We start from the raw sequence: 17,661 nt of genomic DNA on the forward strand, positions 1-17,661 counted from the left end.
AAATCAGAACAGCACAAAAAAAAGTGGGATACCAAAAGCTTTATTTTTGAAAATAGTACGTATAAATACAATACCACAAACACATGCAGGAATTTTGAAATACAAAAAAATTTTTTTGTGGATGAGTGGCAAATAGGGTTGCTACCTGCAGGAAACTGTCCTGCAATAGAATGTGTAACGTGTTGCAAATGTGTCGTTGTGACATAATTAACGATGCCGATCCTCCACACTGTTCAAGTTGTACTGTGCACATGTGTGCCAGGCAGGACCCAGCTTGAAGAACGCATGAATACCCAGTCACATAAACATGGGAGATCAGGTGTGGCAGGCAAATTCATGTATTGCATCATCCACATGCCTCTCTACACAATGTGACGACTCACCTGATCATTATCATTCTGTACTTCTGAATTTCCCTTTTAAATAAGTAAAAAAACCAAAACAAAACCAGACATGTTCCACAAAACCAGCAACTATACTTGCAGTAGACTGATCCCCTGTCAGAGGGAAATATCTGACACTGATCCCGACTGAGCGCCTGTCAAGAATAAAGGTCTGTGGCAAAAAGAGAAAGTGGAGTCAGCATTAAAACAAAATCAGCTTTGAACCGTGAAGCCCACTTCCACGTGTGCTAGAACGCAAAGTCAGCTGAAACAAAAAAATAAAGAAAAGAAGCAAGAACAGGTCAACATGTGACCTTCAAGGATACAAAATGTGCTCTACCAACATGCAGTAAGACAACATTGAGACATGTCTGCTTAAGTGGCCACACAGCTGAGGAAGAAGCATTCATTCCTAACCTTGAAGGAGGTTTTTCTGAGTGGTAAACCCGTTCTGCTGCTCGCCACCGTTTTGTGAGGGACACCCTGAAAACACAAAGAAAGTTTATAAATACATGCTGACCCATCAGAAAATGGGATTGAAGCAGGCCTTTTTCCAAAAAATCATTTAGGGATTATAGCAAAGTGAAAGTATCATGTTTAATACATTTTATGACACTAATGTTTCTTACATAAACTGTCAGTAAAATTAAAGTGCAAATGAAAATACAGCTTCACCACTTTAGTCGTAAATGTTGCCCTTAAACTTCTCTACGACTTTCGCTTCTGACTTCTTCTGTTTGTCTGATGTTGTCATTACTGCCACAAGTGGGGGGAAAAGTGTATTATAAGTGAGTACAACAGCTGAGAAACAAGATATTTTTGTGAGGCCCTCTAGCAAGCGCTCACAGACCAAAAATGGCCCAATGGTGAAGAAACACAGCTCTATAGGGTGTTCTGCTGTTTTTTTTTTATGAACCTACAGTACTGCAAAAACTCTAGTCAAATACCATTCATATAAGAGTGTACTATTGTTTTTAAGGAGCTAATGCAAATATACAAGTCAAAGATCCTTGAAATTCTCGACATAACAGGGTCCTCTGCTGTTTTTAGGAACTTACTGTAAAAAAGCTGGCCAAAGATCCTCTAAATGACAACTGCTTTCTTGTTTTTGAGAATCTAATGCAAACATGTCCTAAGTTTTGAGCCAAACTCGCTGGCTGGTTAGATGTCATTCATGGGCTGTCAGTATACCGTATTTTTCGGAGTCTAAGTCGCACCGGCCGAAAATGCATAATAAAGAAGGAAAAAAACATATATAAGTCGCACTGGAGTATAAGTTGCATTTTTTGGGGAAATGTATTTGATAAAACCCAACACCAAGAATAGACATTTGAAAGGCAATTTAAAATAAAAAAAGAAGAGTGAACAACAGGCTGAATAAGTGTACGTTATATGACGCATAAATAACCAACTGAGAACGTGCCTGGTATGTTAACGTAACATATTATGGTAAGAGTCATTCAAATAACTATAACATATAGAACATGCTATACGTTTACCAAACAATCTGTCACTCCTAATCGCTAAATCCCATGAAATCTTATACGTCTAGTCCCTTACGTGAATGAGCTAATTAATATTATTTGATATTTTACGGTAATGTGTTAATAATTTCACACATAAGTCGCTCCTGAGTATAAGTCGCACCCCCGGCCAAACTGAAAAAAACTGCGACTTATAGTCCGAAAAATACGGTACTTGCCAACCTTGAGACCTTCGAATTCGGGAGATTGGGGGGGCGGGGTTTGGTGGGGGCGGGGGTGTATATTGTAGCCCGGAAGAGTTAGGCATGCAAGGGATTCTGGGTATTTGTTCTGTTGTGTTACGGTGCGGATGTTCTCCCGAAATGTGTTTGTCATTCTTGTTTGGTGTGGGTTCACAGTGTGGCGCATATTTGTAACAGTGTTAAAGTTGTTTATACGGTCACCCTTAGTGTGACCTGTATGGCTGTTGATCAAGTATGTCTTGCAGTCACTTTTGTGTGTATGCAGAAGCCGCATACACCATGTGACTGGGCCGGCATGTTGTTTGTATGGTGAAAAAGCGGACGTGTCGACAGGTTGTAGAGGACGCTAAAGGCAGTGCCATCACGGCACGCCCTTAATATTGTTGTCCGGGTGAAAATCGGGAGAAATTCGGGAGAATGGTTGCCCCGGGAGATTTTCTGGAGTGGCACTGAAATTCTGGAGTCTCCCGGAAAAAATCGGGAGGGTTGGCAAAAGTATGGCTGTCAGTGAAATATCCTAACCAAGCATGCTTTTGATGATCAAAGTGAAGGCAACAACGCTCAAAGCTAATTTAGGGAAGGAGGAAACTGAAGTCAGTCATGTACAAGTCTAAAAAGTATACTTATAATTACAACCATGTCAAATAACCAAACACTTTGGATCCCTTGAAAATTTGACAACTCTGCTTAAAAGGTAAATTCCATAACTTTTTGAAACCTCTTAAGTAAGGATGGTAATCGAACATCGGTTCCCAAGTGTATCAATTCATTGGAATTGCTTGCCATTCTGTCAACCAAGACGTCATCACGCAACGTGCAAAGTGACGTCAGACAGCAACGTGGTGGCACGCGGGCGGAAGATAAAAACTCAGAAGTTTGCCAACATTTTACAAGAAAAGATTGCAACAGCGCTACTGTAATAATTCCAATGTTGCTATTTCATCGAGGAGGACATACGAGAAAAATGCTGAAACATTTGAACATACAGCATGCAATAATTATAAATTAATGTTGCGTTTATGAACCATGACAATCTCATTCCAGGCAGCAGAAGTCATCTGACATAAATACAACAGTACTAAAACCGCCTATAGTGTTAGCACTATCCATCCCATCCATTTTCTACCGCTTGTCCCTCTCGGGGTCACACTATTACCTGCTAAATTGAAATGAATGCCTTCTCATTCAGACGAGCATGAGGAGACATATTCTGACTGGTTTGGAGACGAGCCGTCAGTGGCAGGGAAGAGTACCACTCTACCAGGAACAACCAATGAACAGTGACTAAGTTTGTGGTCAAAAGCTTGAAACAATTTGCTACAGTAGATTATCCTTTTTTCGGTAGGTGAATGTTTAATTGTAGTCAGAAAAGTTGCTTGTTTTCCTTCAATATTTTCACTCAGTGAGTCATTATATTATACAGGTGGAACACATACTATGAGTATCGTGTAAAAGCCCATTCATGTCAGCAATTCAACTTCAAATGTGAAACTAATATGTGATATAAAGTCATTACATGCAAAGTGAGATATCCATCCATTTTCTCCCAGACTTCCCTCTACCCAGCCACTTCGTCCAGCTTCTCCCGGGGGATCCCGAGGCATTCCCAGGCCAGCCGGGAGACATAGTCTTCCCAACATGTCCTGGGTCTTCCCCGCGGCCTCCTGCTGGTCGGACCGGAGGCGTTCGGGTGGCATCCTGACCAGATGCCCGAACCACCTCATCTGGTTCATCTCGATGTGGAGGAGCAGCGGCTTTACTTTGCGCTCCTCCCGGATGACAGAGTTTCTCACCCTATCTCTAAGGGAGAGCCCCGCCACCCTGCGGAGGAAACTCCTTTCGGCCGCTTCTACCCGTGATCTTGTCCTTTCGGTCATAACCCAAAGCTCATGATCATAGGTGAGGATGGGAATGTAGATCGACCGGTAAATTGAGCTTTGCCTTCCGGCTCAGCTCCTTCTTCACCACAACGCACCGATTCTCACGATCCACTCTTCCCTCACTCGTGAACAAGACTCCGAGGTACTTGAACTCCTCCACGTGGGGCAAGATCCCAAAATGAGATATGTCAAGCCTTTATTTATTATCATTTTGATGGTCATGGCTTACAGTTTATGAAGAGTCCACATTTTCTGAGATTTTAAATTCAAGGTTTTCATAAGCTGTAAGCCATAATCATCAAAATTTGTATCAAAAGTAGGCTTGAAATATATTGATTTGCATGTTATGAGCCTATGTCATTATATTAGTTTCACTTTGTAAATCTAAACAAACCTTTGCACGGTATATTTCGATGCAGATGACAAAGATTCTTAAAAGTTTTAAAAATGTTACAAAATTCTTCTGTAATTTCCACATTGTATTTTGTTAAATTCTAAAGTTTTTTATTTATTTTCAAAAGGATTTTCCTTTGCTACGCGCCTTTTAACACCTCACTGTTGGCTTTGTAAGGTCTTGTTACCACTAAACAAAATTGATGCTTTTGTTATCTTTTTTCTGATAAAGAACCGAATCGATAAGCTGAATCGAAAGTGGAATCGGAATCGGAAAAATCTTATCAATTTCCATCCCTAATCCTAAGGCACAATCACATTTTATTTCAAATCCATTGTGCTTGTGTTTAAAGGCAAAGTCATCAAAAACCAAATTCTTAATACTGGACTGTTTATGATCTGTGATTCATATTGTTGAAAACTGTATCTGTGAAAAACACCAGGCCAAAACTACATTGCAGAGCGTCAGTCGTTCGGGCACAATCAAAACAGACAAGGAGTGTGTAATTACACCTCTGCACATGAGTAAGATGGAACTTCTAAACAATTTACTGCACAAGAAGCCAAGACAAACACTACACTGGAAGGTTGATGAAACCACAAGGTGCTGACTCACCCCAGCCGTTGGTTGAAACGTCCCGTAAGCAGATCTCGTTGGCCAGCCGCTCCAAATACTCAGGCAGGTCCGCGTACTCGTCCCCGTAGGAAATTACTTTGATGCCCTTGTCCAGCATGTTGTCGCGCAGCTTCTTGAACTCGCCGACGTCCTCGCGGCGCACCAGCATGAAGTGCTCCAGGTCCGACTTGTGCTTGACGGCCTCAAGGAACAGAGCCTGGAAGGTCGTGTCGTCCACGGTGCGCCCACAGCCCAGGAAAACAAACGATTTGGTCTCGTATAGCTTTTGGATCTCGCGCTGTTTGAACCAAGATGGGAAAACATGTTATTTATTTCTCAAGTAGCTGACACATGTAGACTTTAATACTGGAGAGGCCATGGCTCCAATTAACACCACCTCTCTTCTAATAAGATCCAACAGCTGAAAAGAAACACATATAGCCACCATGTCATACACGTCATTACTAACAACTAGTGTTGTCCCGATACAAATATTTTGGTACCGGTACCAAAATTATTTCGATACTTTTCGTTACTTTTCTAAATAAAGGGGACCACAAAAATTGCATTATTGACTTTATTTTAACAAAACAAATCTTAGGGTACATTAAAAATATGTTTCTTATTGCAAGTTTGTCCTTAAATAAAATAGTGAACATACAAGACAACTTGTCTTTTAGTAGTAAGTAAGCAAACAAAGGCTCCTAATTTAGCTGCTGACGTATGCAGTAACATATTGTGTCATTTATCATTCTATTATTTTGTCAAAATTATTAAGGACAAGTGGTAGAAAATGAATTATTAATCTACTTGTTCATTTACTGTTAAAGGCCTACTGAAACCCACTACTACCGACCACGCAGTCTGATAGTTTATATATCAATGATGAAATCTTAACATTGCAACACATGCCAATACGGCCGGGTTAGATTACTAAAGTGCAATTTTAAATTTTGCGCGAAATATCCTGCTGAAAACATCTAGGTATGATGACGTCTGCGCGTGACGTCACGGATTGTAGAGGACATTTTGGGACAGCATTGTGGCCAGCTATTAAAGGCCTACTGAAAGCCACTACTACCGACCACGCAGTCTGATAGTTTATATATCAATGATGAAATCTTAACATTGCAACACATGCCAATACGGCCGGGTTAACTTATAAAGTGCAATTTTAAATTTCCCGCTAAACTTCCGGTTCGAAACGCCTCTGAGGGTTGACGTATGCGCGTGACGTCAATCATTGAAACGGAAGTATTCGGACACCATTGAAGTCAATACGAAATAGCTCTGTTTTCATCTCATTATTCCACAGTATTCTGGACATCTGTGTTGGTGAATCTGTTGCAATTTGTTCATTGCATTATGGAGAAAGAAGCTGAGCAAGCAAAGAAGAAAGTTGTCGGTGCGAAGTGTCTATTTTGCGAGGGAAGTCAGCAACAACACGTACACAGCCGGCGCTTCTTTGTTTACATTCCCGAAAGATGCAGTCAAGATGGAAGAACTTGGACAACAGAGACTTTTACCAGGAGGACTTTGATTTGGATACACAGTTGCGATAACGTGAGTACACAGCTGCGCTTCCAAACATTTGATCGCTTGCTATAACTATCTCGAGCTAGTAGCTAGGAGCTAGGAGCTAGCATTAGGATTAATTTGTGGCATATTAAATATAAGCCTGGTTGTGTTGTGGCTAATAGAGTATATATATGTCTTGTGTTTATTTATTGTTGTAGTCATTCCCAGCTGAATATCAGGTCCCACCCGCGCGCTTCCAAACATTTGATTGCTTGCCAGTACGTGCGTGTCATGTACGCAACTTTGATTAAATATATAAGCTTTATGAACCTTGGGTTAGGTGAACGGTTGTTTGGGCTGAGTGAGTGTGTGTGTTATGCAGGTGTTTGAATTGTATTGGCGGGTTATATATACGGGATCCCGTCCATATTACCCGCTCGAGCTATAACTAGCTCGAGCTAGTAGCTAGTAGCTAGTAGCTAGGAGCTAGCATAACAAACACCTAGGTGTTTTTATGCAGGATTAATTTGTGGTGTAGTAGAATTTCTGACCTTTTGACCTATATTTCTTGTCTTTTAAGAATGTCCGCTCATTTTCAATACTCTTGTATTTTTGTGCCATTGAATGGACCAGTTGTGGGACAAAAGTGAATATTAAGTCGTGCCAACCTGTCTATGGAATGTGTTGACTGTCTACAGAATTCGAGTTGTTATGGAACAGATAGGAAAAGCAAAACAGGACATTGACGCATTTGATAAGGAACGATGACGCACAACAGACATATAAAAAATGGGAGAAGACCGGAACTCGGGGGTGATTTTGGCTTGTGTGTGTCTTGTTGGCTCCGGAGTAACTTGTGGTCTGTCTGCACGACCAACTCAATTCAACCTGCACTTCTGATAATGGGTAAATAAATTTGTTGTACTAAACTACTTTTGTTGCCTGCTTAAGCTTCGGACAATCCACTACAGTGGCATATTAAATATAAGCCTGGTTGTGTTGTGGCTAATAGAGTATATATATGTCTTGTGTTTATTTACTGTTGTAGTCATTCCCAGCTGAATATCAGGTCCCACCCGCGCGCTTCCAAACATTTGATTGCTTGCCAGTACGTGCGTGTCATGTACGTAACTTTGATTAAATATATAAGCTTTATGAACCTTGGGTTAGGTGAACGGTTGTTTGGGCTGAGTGAGTGTGTGTGTTGTGCAGGTGTTTGAATTGTATTGGCGGGTTATATATACAGGATCCCGTCCATATTACCCGCTCGAGCTATAACTAGCTCGAGCTAGTAGCTAGGAGCTAGCATAACAAACACCTAGGTGTTTTTATGCGGGATTAATTTGTGGCATATTAAATATAAGCCTGGTTGTGTTGTGGCTAATAGAGTATATATATGTCTTGTGTTTATTTACTGTTATAGTCATTTCCAGCTGAATATCAGGTCACCCCCGGCTCTCACAGCATCTTCCCCTCCCCACTAGTCCTTCACTTGCACTTTCCTCATTTAAAAATATTTCATCCTCGCTCAAATTAATGGGGAAATCGTCGCTTTCTCGGTCCGAATCTCTCTCACTTCATGCGGCCATCATTGTAAACAATAGGGAACTTTGCGTATATGTTCAATTGACTACGTCACGCTACTTCCGGTAGGGGCAAGCCTTTTTTTATCAGATACCAAAAGTTGCGATCTTTATCGTCGTTGTTCTATACTAAATCCTTTCAGCAAAAATATGGCAATATCGCGAAATGATCAAGTATGACACATAGAATAGATCTGCTATCCCCGTTTAAATAAAAAAATTTCATTTCAGTAGGCCTTTAAGTCGTCTGTTTTCATCGCAAAATTCCACAGTATTCTGGACATCTGTGTTGGTGAATCTTTTGCAATTTGTTCAATGAACAATTAAGACAGCAAAGAAGAAAGCTGTAGGTGGGAAGCGGTGTATTAGCGGCAGGCTGCAGCAACACAAACACGTAGCCGGTGTTTCATTGTTTACATTCCCGAAAGATGACAGTCAAGCTTTACCATTGGCCTGTGGAGAACTGGGACAACAGAGACTCTTACCAGGAGGACTTTGAGTTGGATACACAGACACGGTACCGCGCGAGTACGCAGCTGCGGCTTCCAAACATTTGATCGCTTGCCCGTACGTGTGTGCCGCTATGTGCATGTCACGTACGTAACTTTGGGGACATTGGGGAAATATATGTGCTATATGAACTTTGGGGAGGTGAACGGTACTTTGGGCTGTGGGATTGAGTGTGTTGTGCGGGTGTTTGAGTTGTATTGGCGGGTTATATGGACGGGAGGGGGAGGTGTTTGTTATGCGGGATTAATTTGTGGCATATTAAATATAAGCCTGGTTGTGTTGTGGCTAATAGAGTATCTATATGTCTTGTGTTTATTTACTGTTTTAGTCATTCCCAGCTGAATATCAGGTCCCACCCGCCTCTCACAGCATCTTCCCTATCTGAATCACTTCCACTGCCCTCTAGTCCTTCACTCTCACTTTCCTCATCCACGAATCTTTCATCCTCGCTCAAATTAATGGGGAAATTGTCGCTTTCTCGGTCCGAATCGCTCTCGCTGCTGGTGGCCATGATTGTAGACAATGTGCAGATGTGAGGAGCTCCACAACCTGTGACGTCACGCGCATATCGTCTGCTACTTCGGGTACAGGCAAGGCTTTTTTATCAGCGACCAAAAGTTGCGAACTTTATCGTCGATGTTCTCTACTAAATCCTTTCAGCAAAAATATGGCAATATCGCGAAATGATCAAGTATGACACATAGAATGGACCTGCTATCCCTGTTTAAATAAGAAAATCGCATTTCAGTAGCTGCTTACTTTCTCTTTTAACATGTTCTATCGACACGTCTGTTAAAATGTGATAATCACTTATTCTTCTGTTTTTTGATACTTTACATTAGTTTTGGATGATACCACAAATTTGGGTATCAATCCGATAACAAATCGTTACAGGATCATACAGGACCAGTACTTTTCAGAGGCGGTATAGTACCGAATATTATTCATTAGTATCGCGGTACTATACTAATAACGGTATACCGTACAACCCTACTAACAACACACACCACTTGTGGAGATGTCAATGGTGGAGTTTTTTCTTTTAAAATGTTGCAACCATTCATTATAAAATCCATACTATTTTAATATAAATTAATTTCATTCAATTTAAACCTTTTTTATTGCAATACAATAGGAAGAGTATTCGTATGGCCCCACAGTTTACCTGTCATATGAAACGTGAAAAATTGGGGGTGCATGCTATCCGCTTCAGCCGCCAAATGGCAGTAGTGTTTTGAATATCTTAAAATGTGTTTTGTGGCAGTTTCTACTTTGACCACAGCGTCCGTTGCTATGGAGAGTGGCGCTTTCCATCAATTTCAGCAGACTGCATTTCTCTCTGGCACTCGTCGAAGGTGGACGATTCCTTTTCAAAAGGAAGACAAAATTAAATTTTCCGATTCCTTGTTGAACATGCAAAAGTTGCATGGATTCCAGGAGTGTACGTGTCTTTCAAGAACACCGGCACGAATTTGAGCGCAAGCTGCAACGAACGCATCGTCTATCCACAGTGCAAAAGTACAGCGCTTGGTGCCAGCGAGCGAAATTATGTAATTTTGCAATATTTTAAATGTAAATGAATTGATTAAACAAATTGAAAAACTTATTCGGGTGTTACCATTTAGTGGTCAATTGTACGGAATATGTGCTGTTCTGTGCAATCTACTAATAAAAGTCTCAATCAATAGACATGCCAGTATATCAAAAAGGATACGAAAGACTTTGATTACTCATTTTCAGGAGAGCTTCTTGCGTTATAGCCGTATAAGTGACGTCCTCCTCGACCTCGGAGGTGCCAGTGTGCGGCGAACACCCGCTTCAGCCATGAAAATTGGCATGAGGCAGCGCGCATTTCCACGTCGACGTCAGTCTTGATCGAGCTCATCTTTGCAGTGAAACACGCCGTACGCCAGGTTTTTGTGTCTAAGCAAGCTTGTTACATGAGAGCCCTGAAGCCCATTAAGCACCTGGGGGGCATCCACAAGCGAAAAGAAGGAAAGTGGAGGGGCGTAACAAGGATTCCAGTAACAAACACGCTCTGGTGAAATCCAAGTCAATTAAGACACTACTAGATGACAATGGTGCTCACACCTAATATTTACACCATTTGGTTCACTGTAAGCTGTACTAAGACAATAATGAGAGTGTTGACTTATTTTAAGTGGACAGTAAATCGATACAAGCTGTTCACTGACTACTAGATTACTACAGTGCATCCGAAAAGTATGTACAGCGCTTCACTTTTCCGATATTTTGTTATGTTACAGCCCTATTCCAAAATGAAATCAATTCATTTTTGTCCTCAAAATTTTACGGACAATGCCTCTTAATGACAATGTGAAAATGTATTTTTAAAATGTATTTTGCAAATATATTTAAAATAAAAAACATGTCACATGTACAATATGTATTCACAGCCTTTGCTCAATATTTTATTGATGCACCTTTGGCAGCAAGTACAGCCTCAAGTCTTTTTGAATACGAGCCACACCTATTGGCACACATCTATCTTTGGGCAGTTTTTCCCATTCCTCCTTGCAGCACCTCTCAAGCTCCATGAGGTTGGGTGGAAAGCGTTGGTTTTCATCCAGGATGTCTCTGCACATTGCTGCATCCATTTTTCTCTTTATCCTGACTAGTCTCCCACTTCTTGCCATTGAAAAACATCCCCACAGCATGTTGCTGCCACCACCATGCTTCACTTTAGGGATGGTATTGGCCTGGTGATGAGCAATGCCTGGTTTCCTCCAAACATGACACTTGGCATTCACGCCAAGAGTTCAATCTTTGTCATCAGACCAGAGAGTTTTATTTCTCATGGTTTGAGACTCTTTCAGGTGCCTTTTGGCAAACTTTTTTTTTTTTTTACTAAGAAATGGCTTCTGTCTGGCCACTCTACCATAAAGGCCTAATTGGTGGACTGTTACAGAGATGGTTGTCCTTCTGGAAGTGACCATCGGGTTCTTGGTCACCTCCCTGACTAGACTAAGATGAATGCAGCAATGTACAGAGACATCCTGGATGAAAATCAACACTTACCATCCAACCTGATGGAGCTTGAGAGGTGCTGCAAAGAGGAATGGGCAAAACTGTGTGCTAAGCTTGTGGCATCGTATTTAAAAGACTTGAGGCTGTAATTTCTACCAAAGGCACCGTATTTTCCGCACTATAAGGCGCACCGGATTATAAGGCGCACCTTCAATGAATGGCATATTTTAAAACGTTGTTCATATATAAGGCGCACCGCATTATAAGGTGCATAGAATAGACGCTACAGTAGAGGCTGGGGTTACGTTATGCATCCATTAGATGGAGCTGCGCTAAAGGGAATGTCAACAAAACAGTCAGATAGGTCAGTCAAACTTTATTAATAGATTACAAACCAGCGTTCTGACAACTCTGTTCACTCCCAAAATGAATAAACAGCTGTTTTATTATTTTCCCCGAGGTAAAGTCAGTGACGTGGTGTTTTGTTTATCTTTTAACAACAGCAAGATATAACATGTAGTGCAACATTTATATCACGTAGTGGAGGGGAACTTTTCCCTGATTCAATAAACACGTAAAAAACAGTGATACTGTTACGGTAAATCAAACGTTAGTGCAATTACAATATAGTAACACTCGAAATAGTGCAGAGCAATAACAATATTGCTCAAAGGTTAATGTCACACAACACAACACACAAAATAAACATGTAAAGCTCACTTTATGAAGTTATTCCTCATCCACGAATCCCTCGAATTCTTCTTCTTCAGTGTCCGAATTAAACAGTTGGGCGAATACGACATCCAACATGCCCGGCTCCGTCTCGTCGAAGTCGTCATTAATCGAGTCAGTGTCGCTGCTGCTCTATTCCCGTGTTCTACTGCGTGACTGATCGTCTTAAGTTTAAACTCTGCGTAGTAAGCGTGTCTCTTAATAGGATCCATTTTGGGGTCTTTACATAAACACACAAATGGAAATGAAACGGCACGCCTCGTGCAGTCATATATCCCAGCATGCACCGCGCACTTCTTCTTCTACGGGGGAAAATGAAGTCGGCGGCTGCTTACCGTAGTTGCGATTGATTGATTGAAACTTTTACCTGTTGAAGGCTCAAAATTGGTCCATATATAAGGCGCACCGGATTATAAGGCAAAATTGGAGGTTTTTAGGTGCGGCTTATAGTGCGAAAATACGGTACATCAAAGTATTGAGCAAAGGCTGTGAACATGTGATGTTTTAGTTTTATCCATCCATCCATTTTCTTATTACATTTTGCTTTTTACATTCTCAATATGGGGTATTGTCTATAGAATTTTGAGGACAAATTTTAATTATTCCATTTTGAAATAGAGATGTAACATAAAACACATGTGGAAAGAGTGAAACCCTATAAATACTTTCGGAATGCGCTGTAAATCATATACAAGTTACATTTTTATAGTACCATCCCTTGACAAGATGGCTTGCTGAATTGTGAAGGGTGTACTCAATCTAATGAGATACTGTACATGTACATGTGGAAATAGGAGTATTGATGCACTCACCATGACCTCAGTGTTCCTCAGTACATTCTGGTAACCAGCAGGGTGCAGTACAATACCGCACGGGTTGGTGTAAACACCATGAATGTGTAGCACGCTTAACCTTCGCTTCTCCTGAGCCCACTCCAACACCTACACACACACACACACACACACACACACACACACACACACACACACACACACACACACACACACACACACACACACACACACACACACACACACACACACACACACACACACACACACACACACACACACACGCACACGCACACGCACACACACACACACACACGCACACACACACACACACACAGACACTTAACAGTCGGCTGCACACAATCCTGTTCTGACTGGGTAAGGAGTGAAAAAAAAAACACTGATGGAGACAGACGTTATAAATACCAGGACTGAGAGGCAAAGTAATGGGTCTTTTATAAGAAAAGTCAGCGCATTGCTGCAAATTACACTGTTTGTCTGGTGATTACCACGTGTTACAGATACATTTACACAAAAGGCAAATATTGTCTGATAAGTAAAATTATACATGTAGTTGCTCAACTTTCCTCCACTCGTTACAAGCAGAAATGCTATTTAAGGAATCCACTGGGCTAATATTGACCCAGCAGGAACTTTAAAAGGATTTCAGTAAGAAACTTAATCTTTTTCTTACTGTATCTGCGCGTGACCTAATAATGAAGTGTTTGCAGACGTGCATGCTTAGTGACCTTTGCTATGCTTTAAGAATTGCTGACTGGCTTTTAACAAGTGGCTAGAAAGATCAATCGTAGCGTAGCACAAATAAAAAGCAGCCTTTACCTTCTTCTCGTCAGTAAGGTCCAAAGACTCCAGCGTGGTGCCCTGGTGCGTGGCGTAGATCTCTAGCAAGTTGTCAAAGTTGGTGGTGAGGACCAGCGAGCCGCTCTCCATTAACTGCAGCACCGAGCGCAGTAGGTGCTTGCCGGCGTGCTCCATCTTGCACTCCAAGTCGTCAAACACCTCGTAGAGACAATCCTTGAAGAATGTGGAGCGCACGTTGCCTGTTCTCTGAAATAAAAATTAAAAAACGAGGGGGTTAAGGAAACTTCTTTTTACACTTCCATGGCTAATAATAAATGTACACGTCCATACATTTGACCATGTTAAAAGGGATTTTAAACAGTGCTTGATTATTAACAGTAGCTAACTTATTTTTACACTTGTATGACTGTTACAATGTGACTTAAAAGACAGTGAGAAAAATGTTACTTAAAATTAATCACCTGTGCAGTAAATATCGTTTTTATGATTAGCTTATTTAAGAGTATGCTAAAAAGCTATTTTCTCATTCCGTTACACTCTATATCAGGGGTGTCAAACTCATTTTAGCTCAGGGGCCGCATGGAGGAAAATCTGTGCACACGCGGGCCGGACTATTAAAATCATGGCATTAAAACTAAAAAATAAAGACAACCTCAGATTGTTTTCTGTCTTACTTTGACCAAAAATAGAACAAACACATTCTGAAAATATTACAATAAAAATATAGAAAAAAAATACCGGCAGCAGTAATGTTTAGATCCATGAAGGAAAGAAGAAAGTGAATTAATGTTTATAACTGAATAAATTTACATATGCATAAAAAAATGTTTCTTTTGTATTGTTTTTTTAAATGAATTAACCTCTGAAGGCCTTAGTGACCACATGCGTAGACAGCATCTTTTAGCTCTTATTTCCAAAATTGTGTACACTACTGAATAGGGGTCTTATGGCCCTTATGTGGACACTTATACTGTCATCTGGTGGTCTCAGAAGAGTGTAACATACAATGGAATTTGGAAAAAAAATGTAAAAATAAGAATTAGCATGTCACTAAACATGAAGTACACATTTGTTACTTATGGAGTAAGTAAATCATATAAAAAGATGATTCTTAGTTTTTTATTCAAATTCGGGTCCAATAAGCCCAAATAGCAAAGAGAAATAAAAAAAACATGTAAACAAACAGCTTGGGCCTTAAGAGGTTAAGTAACGTTTTGACAACCTTTTTCCAAAACACAATATAGAATGTGAGATATAACAGGTTAATGCATACATTTATCATTTGTTGTCAAAACGGTTACAAAAAAGTGGGACTTTTTTAAAAGCTTACTGTGGGACCCCATTTTTATATCTTGAAGGGGTCCCTGGGACCCCATTTTGAATATTCCTAGCGCCAACACTGATGGAGTATTGGTGCGTGCAAAACAGCAGCATGCGGCTGTGGCTTGAGGGCCGCTTCTAATACTAATCCAATATCATCCCGGGGGCCATAGATCATTCATTTGCGGGCCGGATCTGGCCTGCGGGCCTTGACTTTGACAACCTTGCTCTATATCAAGAACTTGTGCTGTGCGACATAGACATTAATATATATCCCGATAGAGGTGATTCTATATCTATATCACAATATAGTATTTTATTCTCAAAATTATGTATACAGTACACATAAAACATGGTCATTTTGCATATATTTTCTCCTCTTATTTATGAAACACACAATTCATATATAAAAAGGACAAGACAATTAAAAATGATAAAAAGTATTTTTACTGCCAGGCCTTCTTTGACGGTGAAAGAATAGAAGTGTAGATTAAATGTGTTCAAATCGCTAGCAACAACTCGTTGGCAGCATGTTTTGCAAAATAGCCTACTGTTGTTTGGTCGGTGACTGAATTTTTAAAATATAAACAAAGGAGTTACTCTTTTTGGAATAATACCTCTTTGGGTTTTGTTGGTTGAGCTTCCATTGTGCGCTCCGTCAGCGCATCGTTGACATTGATGTTACCGCCGTAAAGTTCTTTCAAGTGACGTAAAAACGCCAAAACGTCAAAACAGTGTTGCTGCAGTAACATTACCCGCAGCACAGATGTTAAAATTACGATATAAACAGTACCATACCAACTTTATTTATAAAGCCCTTTAAAAACAACCACAGTTGAAGAACAGAGGGCTGTACACCACAAAGAAATAGAGGCAAAGGACAGACTAAAAAATAACATTTAAAACAGAAGTAAAATAAACATTGAAAAAGCAAATACAAATAATCTTCAGAACAATTTGTTAGATAAAAAGCAGTTAAAAAGTTAAAAACAGTTTAACAGTAAATAACTACAGGGTTTCCCACACATTCATTTATTTGTGGCGGCCCGCCACGAAATAATTACGTCCGCCACAAATTAAAAAAAAGAACAAAAAAAAAATAGAAAAAAAAAAATAAATAAATACAATTTTTTGTTTTTTTTGTCCTCTCCAGCTTCTCAGGCAAATCATATAGTTGATGTAGATGCCCATATCGGCTGTTTAGATTTACTTTACAAAAGAGAAGTGTAGGATACTTCTCTTGTTGCCTTATTTGTATTTGACTTTATTAAATGTATTTATATTAGAAACACATGTGTATATAACAAAGGGTGCAAAGTTTGCAGGCAGTAGGAAACACATGGTTAAGTGTAGGGAGTAAAACTGATGGCAGTCTAAAGTTCAAGATTTTTGGAGCTCTTTGTTCAGTGGATCAGATGTTTGATGAAGCTCTGTGTCTGACTACCACCACTACTGTTTTCTGTTTATTTGTTACTGACTGTGGCAGGACACCTCTGCCTCTGTTTCACTTTATGTTGCTGGTAAATAATATGGTAGTAGTAGTAGCTTAAAGTTAAATTATTTAGTATGCACTAATTAAAGGGGCAGAGCTTTGAGACATTTTAGCTTTTATATTTTATAAGATATATTTTTTGTAAGAACCACAATTAATAAATATATTTCAATTAATAACTTATTGTTCAAATCTGTATATAAATATGTACATAAAGTGTTGTAATTATATTGTAAAATGGATGGATGGATGGATGGATGGACTTTTAAAACAAAACTGTTATTATTAATTAGTAAGTATACATTTTTTGAGCCTTTTTAGAGAAAATCAAATCATTGTAGTAAATTATGCAAATTACTCGATGATGTCACGGTGACCAAGTTTCAAGTTTCAAGTTTATTCACAATACCATACAACAATTGCAATAGTAGTGAATATCATTTAAAGATATTGGTAAGTGATAGGGTCCCCCAAATAAGCTAGAAGAAGCTTTTGACAGGGGGGACCACGCTCATAGCCACGCCCCCACCGCCACAGGTATCTTGGCAGTTTATGGTAAACACTGAACTATATCCGTACAATAGAAATTTTTTAATAGATATATATCATAATATCGCACAGAACTAACAGGAACATTATCATGCCTTTTTTCACTGCATTAACTTTTACAGGAACTTTCCCATTTACCATAAATTAAATACCCCAAAACTACCTGGGTAAATACGCTTCCATAGGAAGTAACTTAGTTCCTAGAAGTGAGGTGGAATTGTTTAACGTTCCTAAGGAACTGTCCTGTCGAAAACTGACTGGTTGAACAGAGTTAGGGTGTTCCTAAAACTTTGTCTTCCAAATTTTTAGCCGACATTACAGTATGTGGAACAACTTGTTTGTTATTTATTGTTTATTT

At 39.8% G+C, this 17,661-nt stretch overlaps 1 protein-coding gene across 3 annotated transcripts in view; it reads right to left on the reverse strand.

The window, feature by feature from the left end:
* Positions 1–29: 29 nt before the first annotated feature.
* Positions 30–17,661, reverse strand: part of fam118b (family with sequence similarity 118 member B) — a 37,039-nt gene continuing 19,407 nt past the window's right edge. For 2 of the 3 annotated variants that reach the window (XM_062060525.1, XM_062060524.1), the window contains exons 4-8: positions 13,961–14,188; positions 13,142–13,270; positions 4,999–5,296; positions 801–866; positions 30–648 (exon numbers count right to left, since the gene is read on the reverse strand). In XM_062060525.1, coding sequence (XP_061916509.1) covers positions 632–648; positions 801–866; positions 4,999–5,296; positions 13,142–13,270; positions 13,961–14,188 — 738 coding nt within the window. In that variant the 3' untranslated portion in view covers positions 30–631. The remainder of the gene's footprint in view (positions 649–800; positions 867–4,998; positions 5,297–13,141; positions 13,271–13,960; positions 14,189–17,661) is intronic. The other variant, XM_062060526.1, reaches the window with a different exon arrangement.

This window comes from Entelurus aequoreus, linkage group LG10 (genome assembly GCF_033978785.1).
Source record: "Entelurus aequoreus isolate RoL-2023_Sb linkage group LG10, RoL_Eaeq_v1.1, whole genome shotgun sequence".
NCBI classification, from domain to species: domain Eukaryota; kingdom Metazoa; phylum Chordata; class Actinopteri; order Syngnathiformes; family Syngnathidae; genus Entelurus; species Entelurus aequoreus.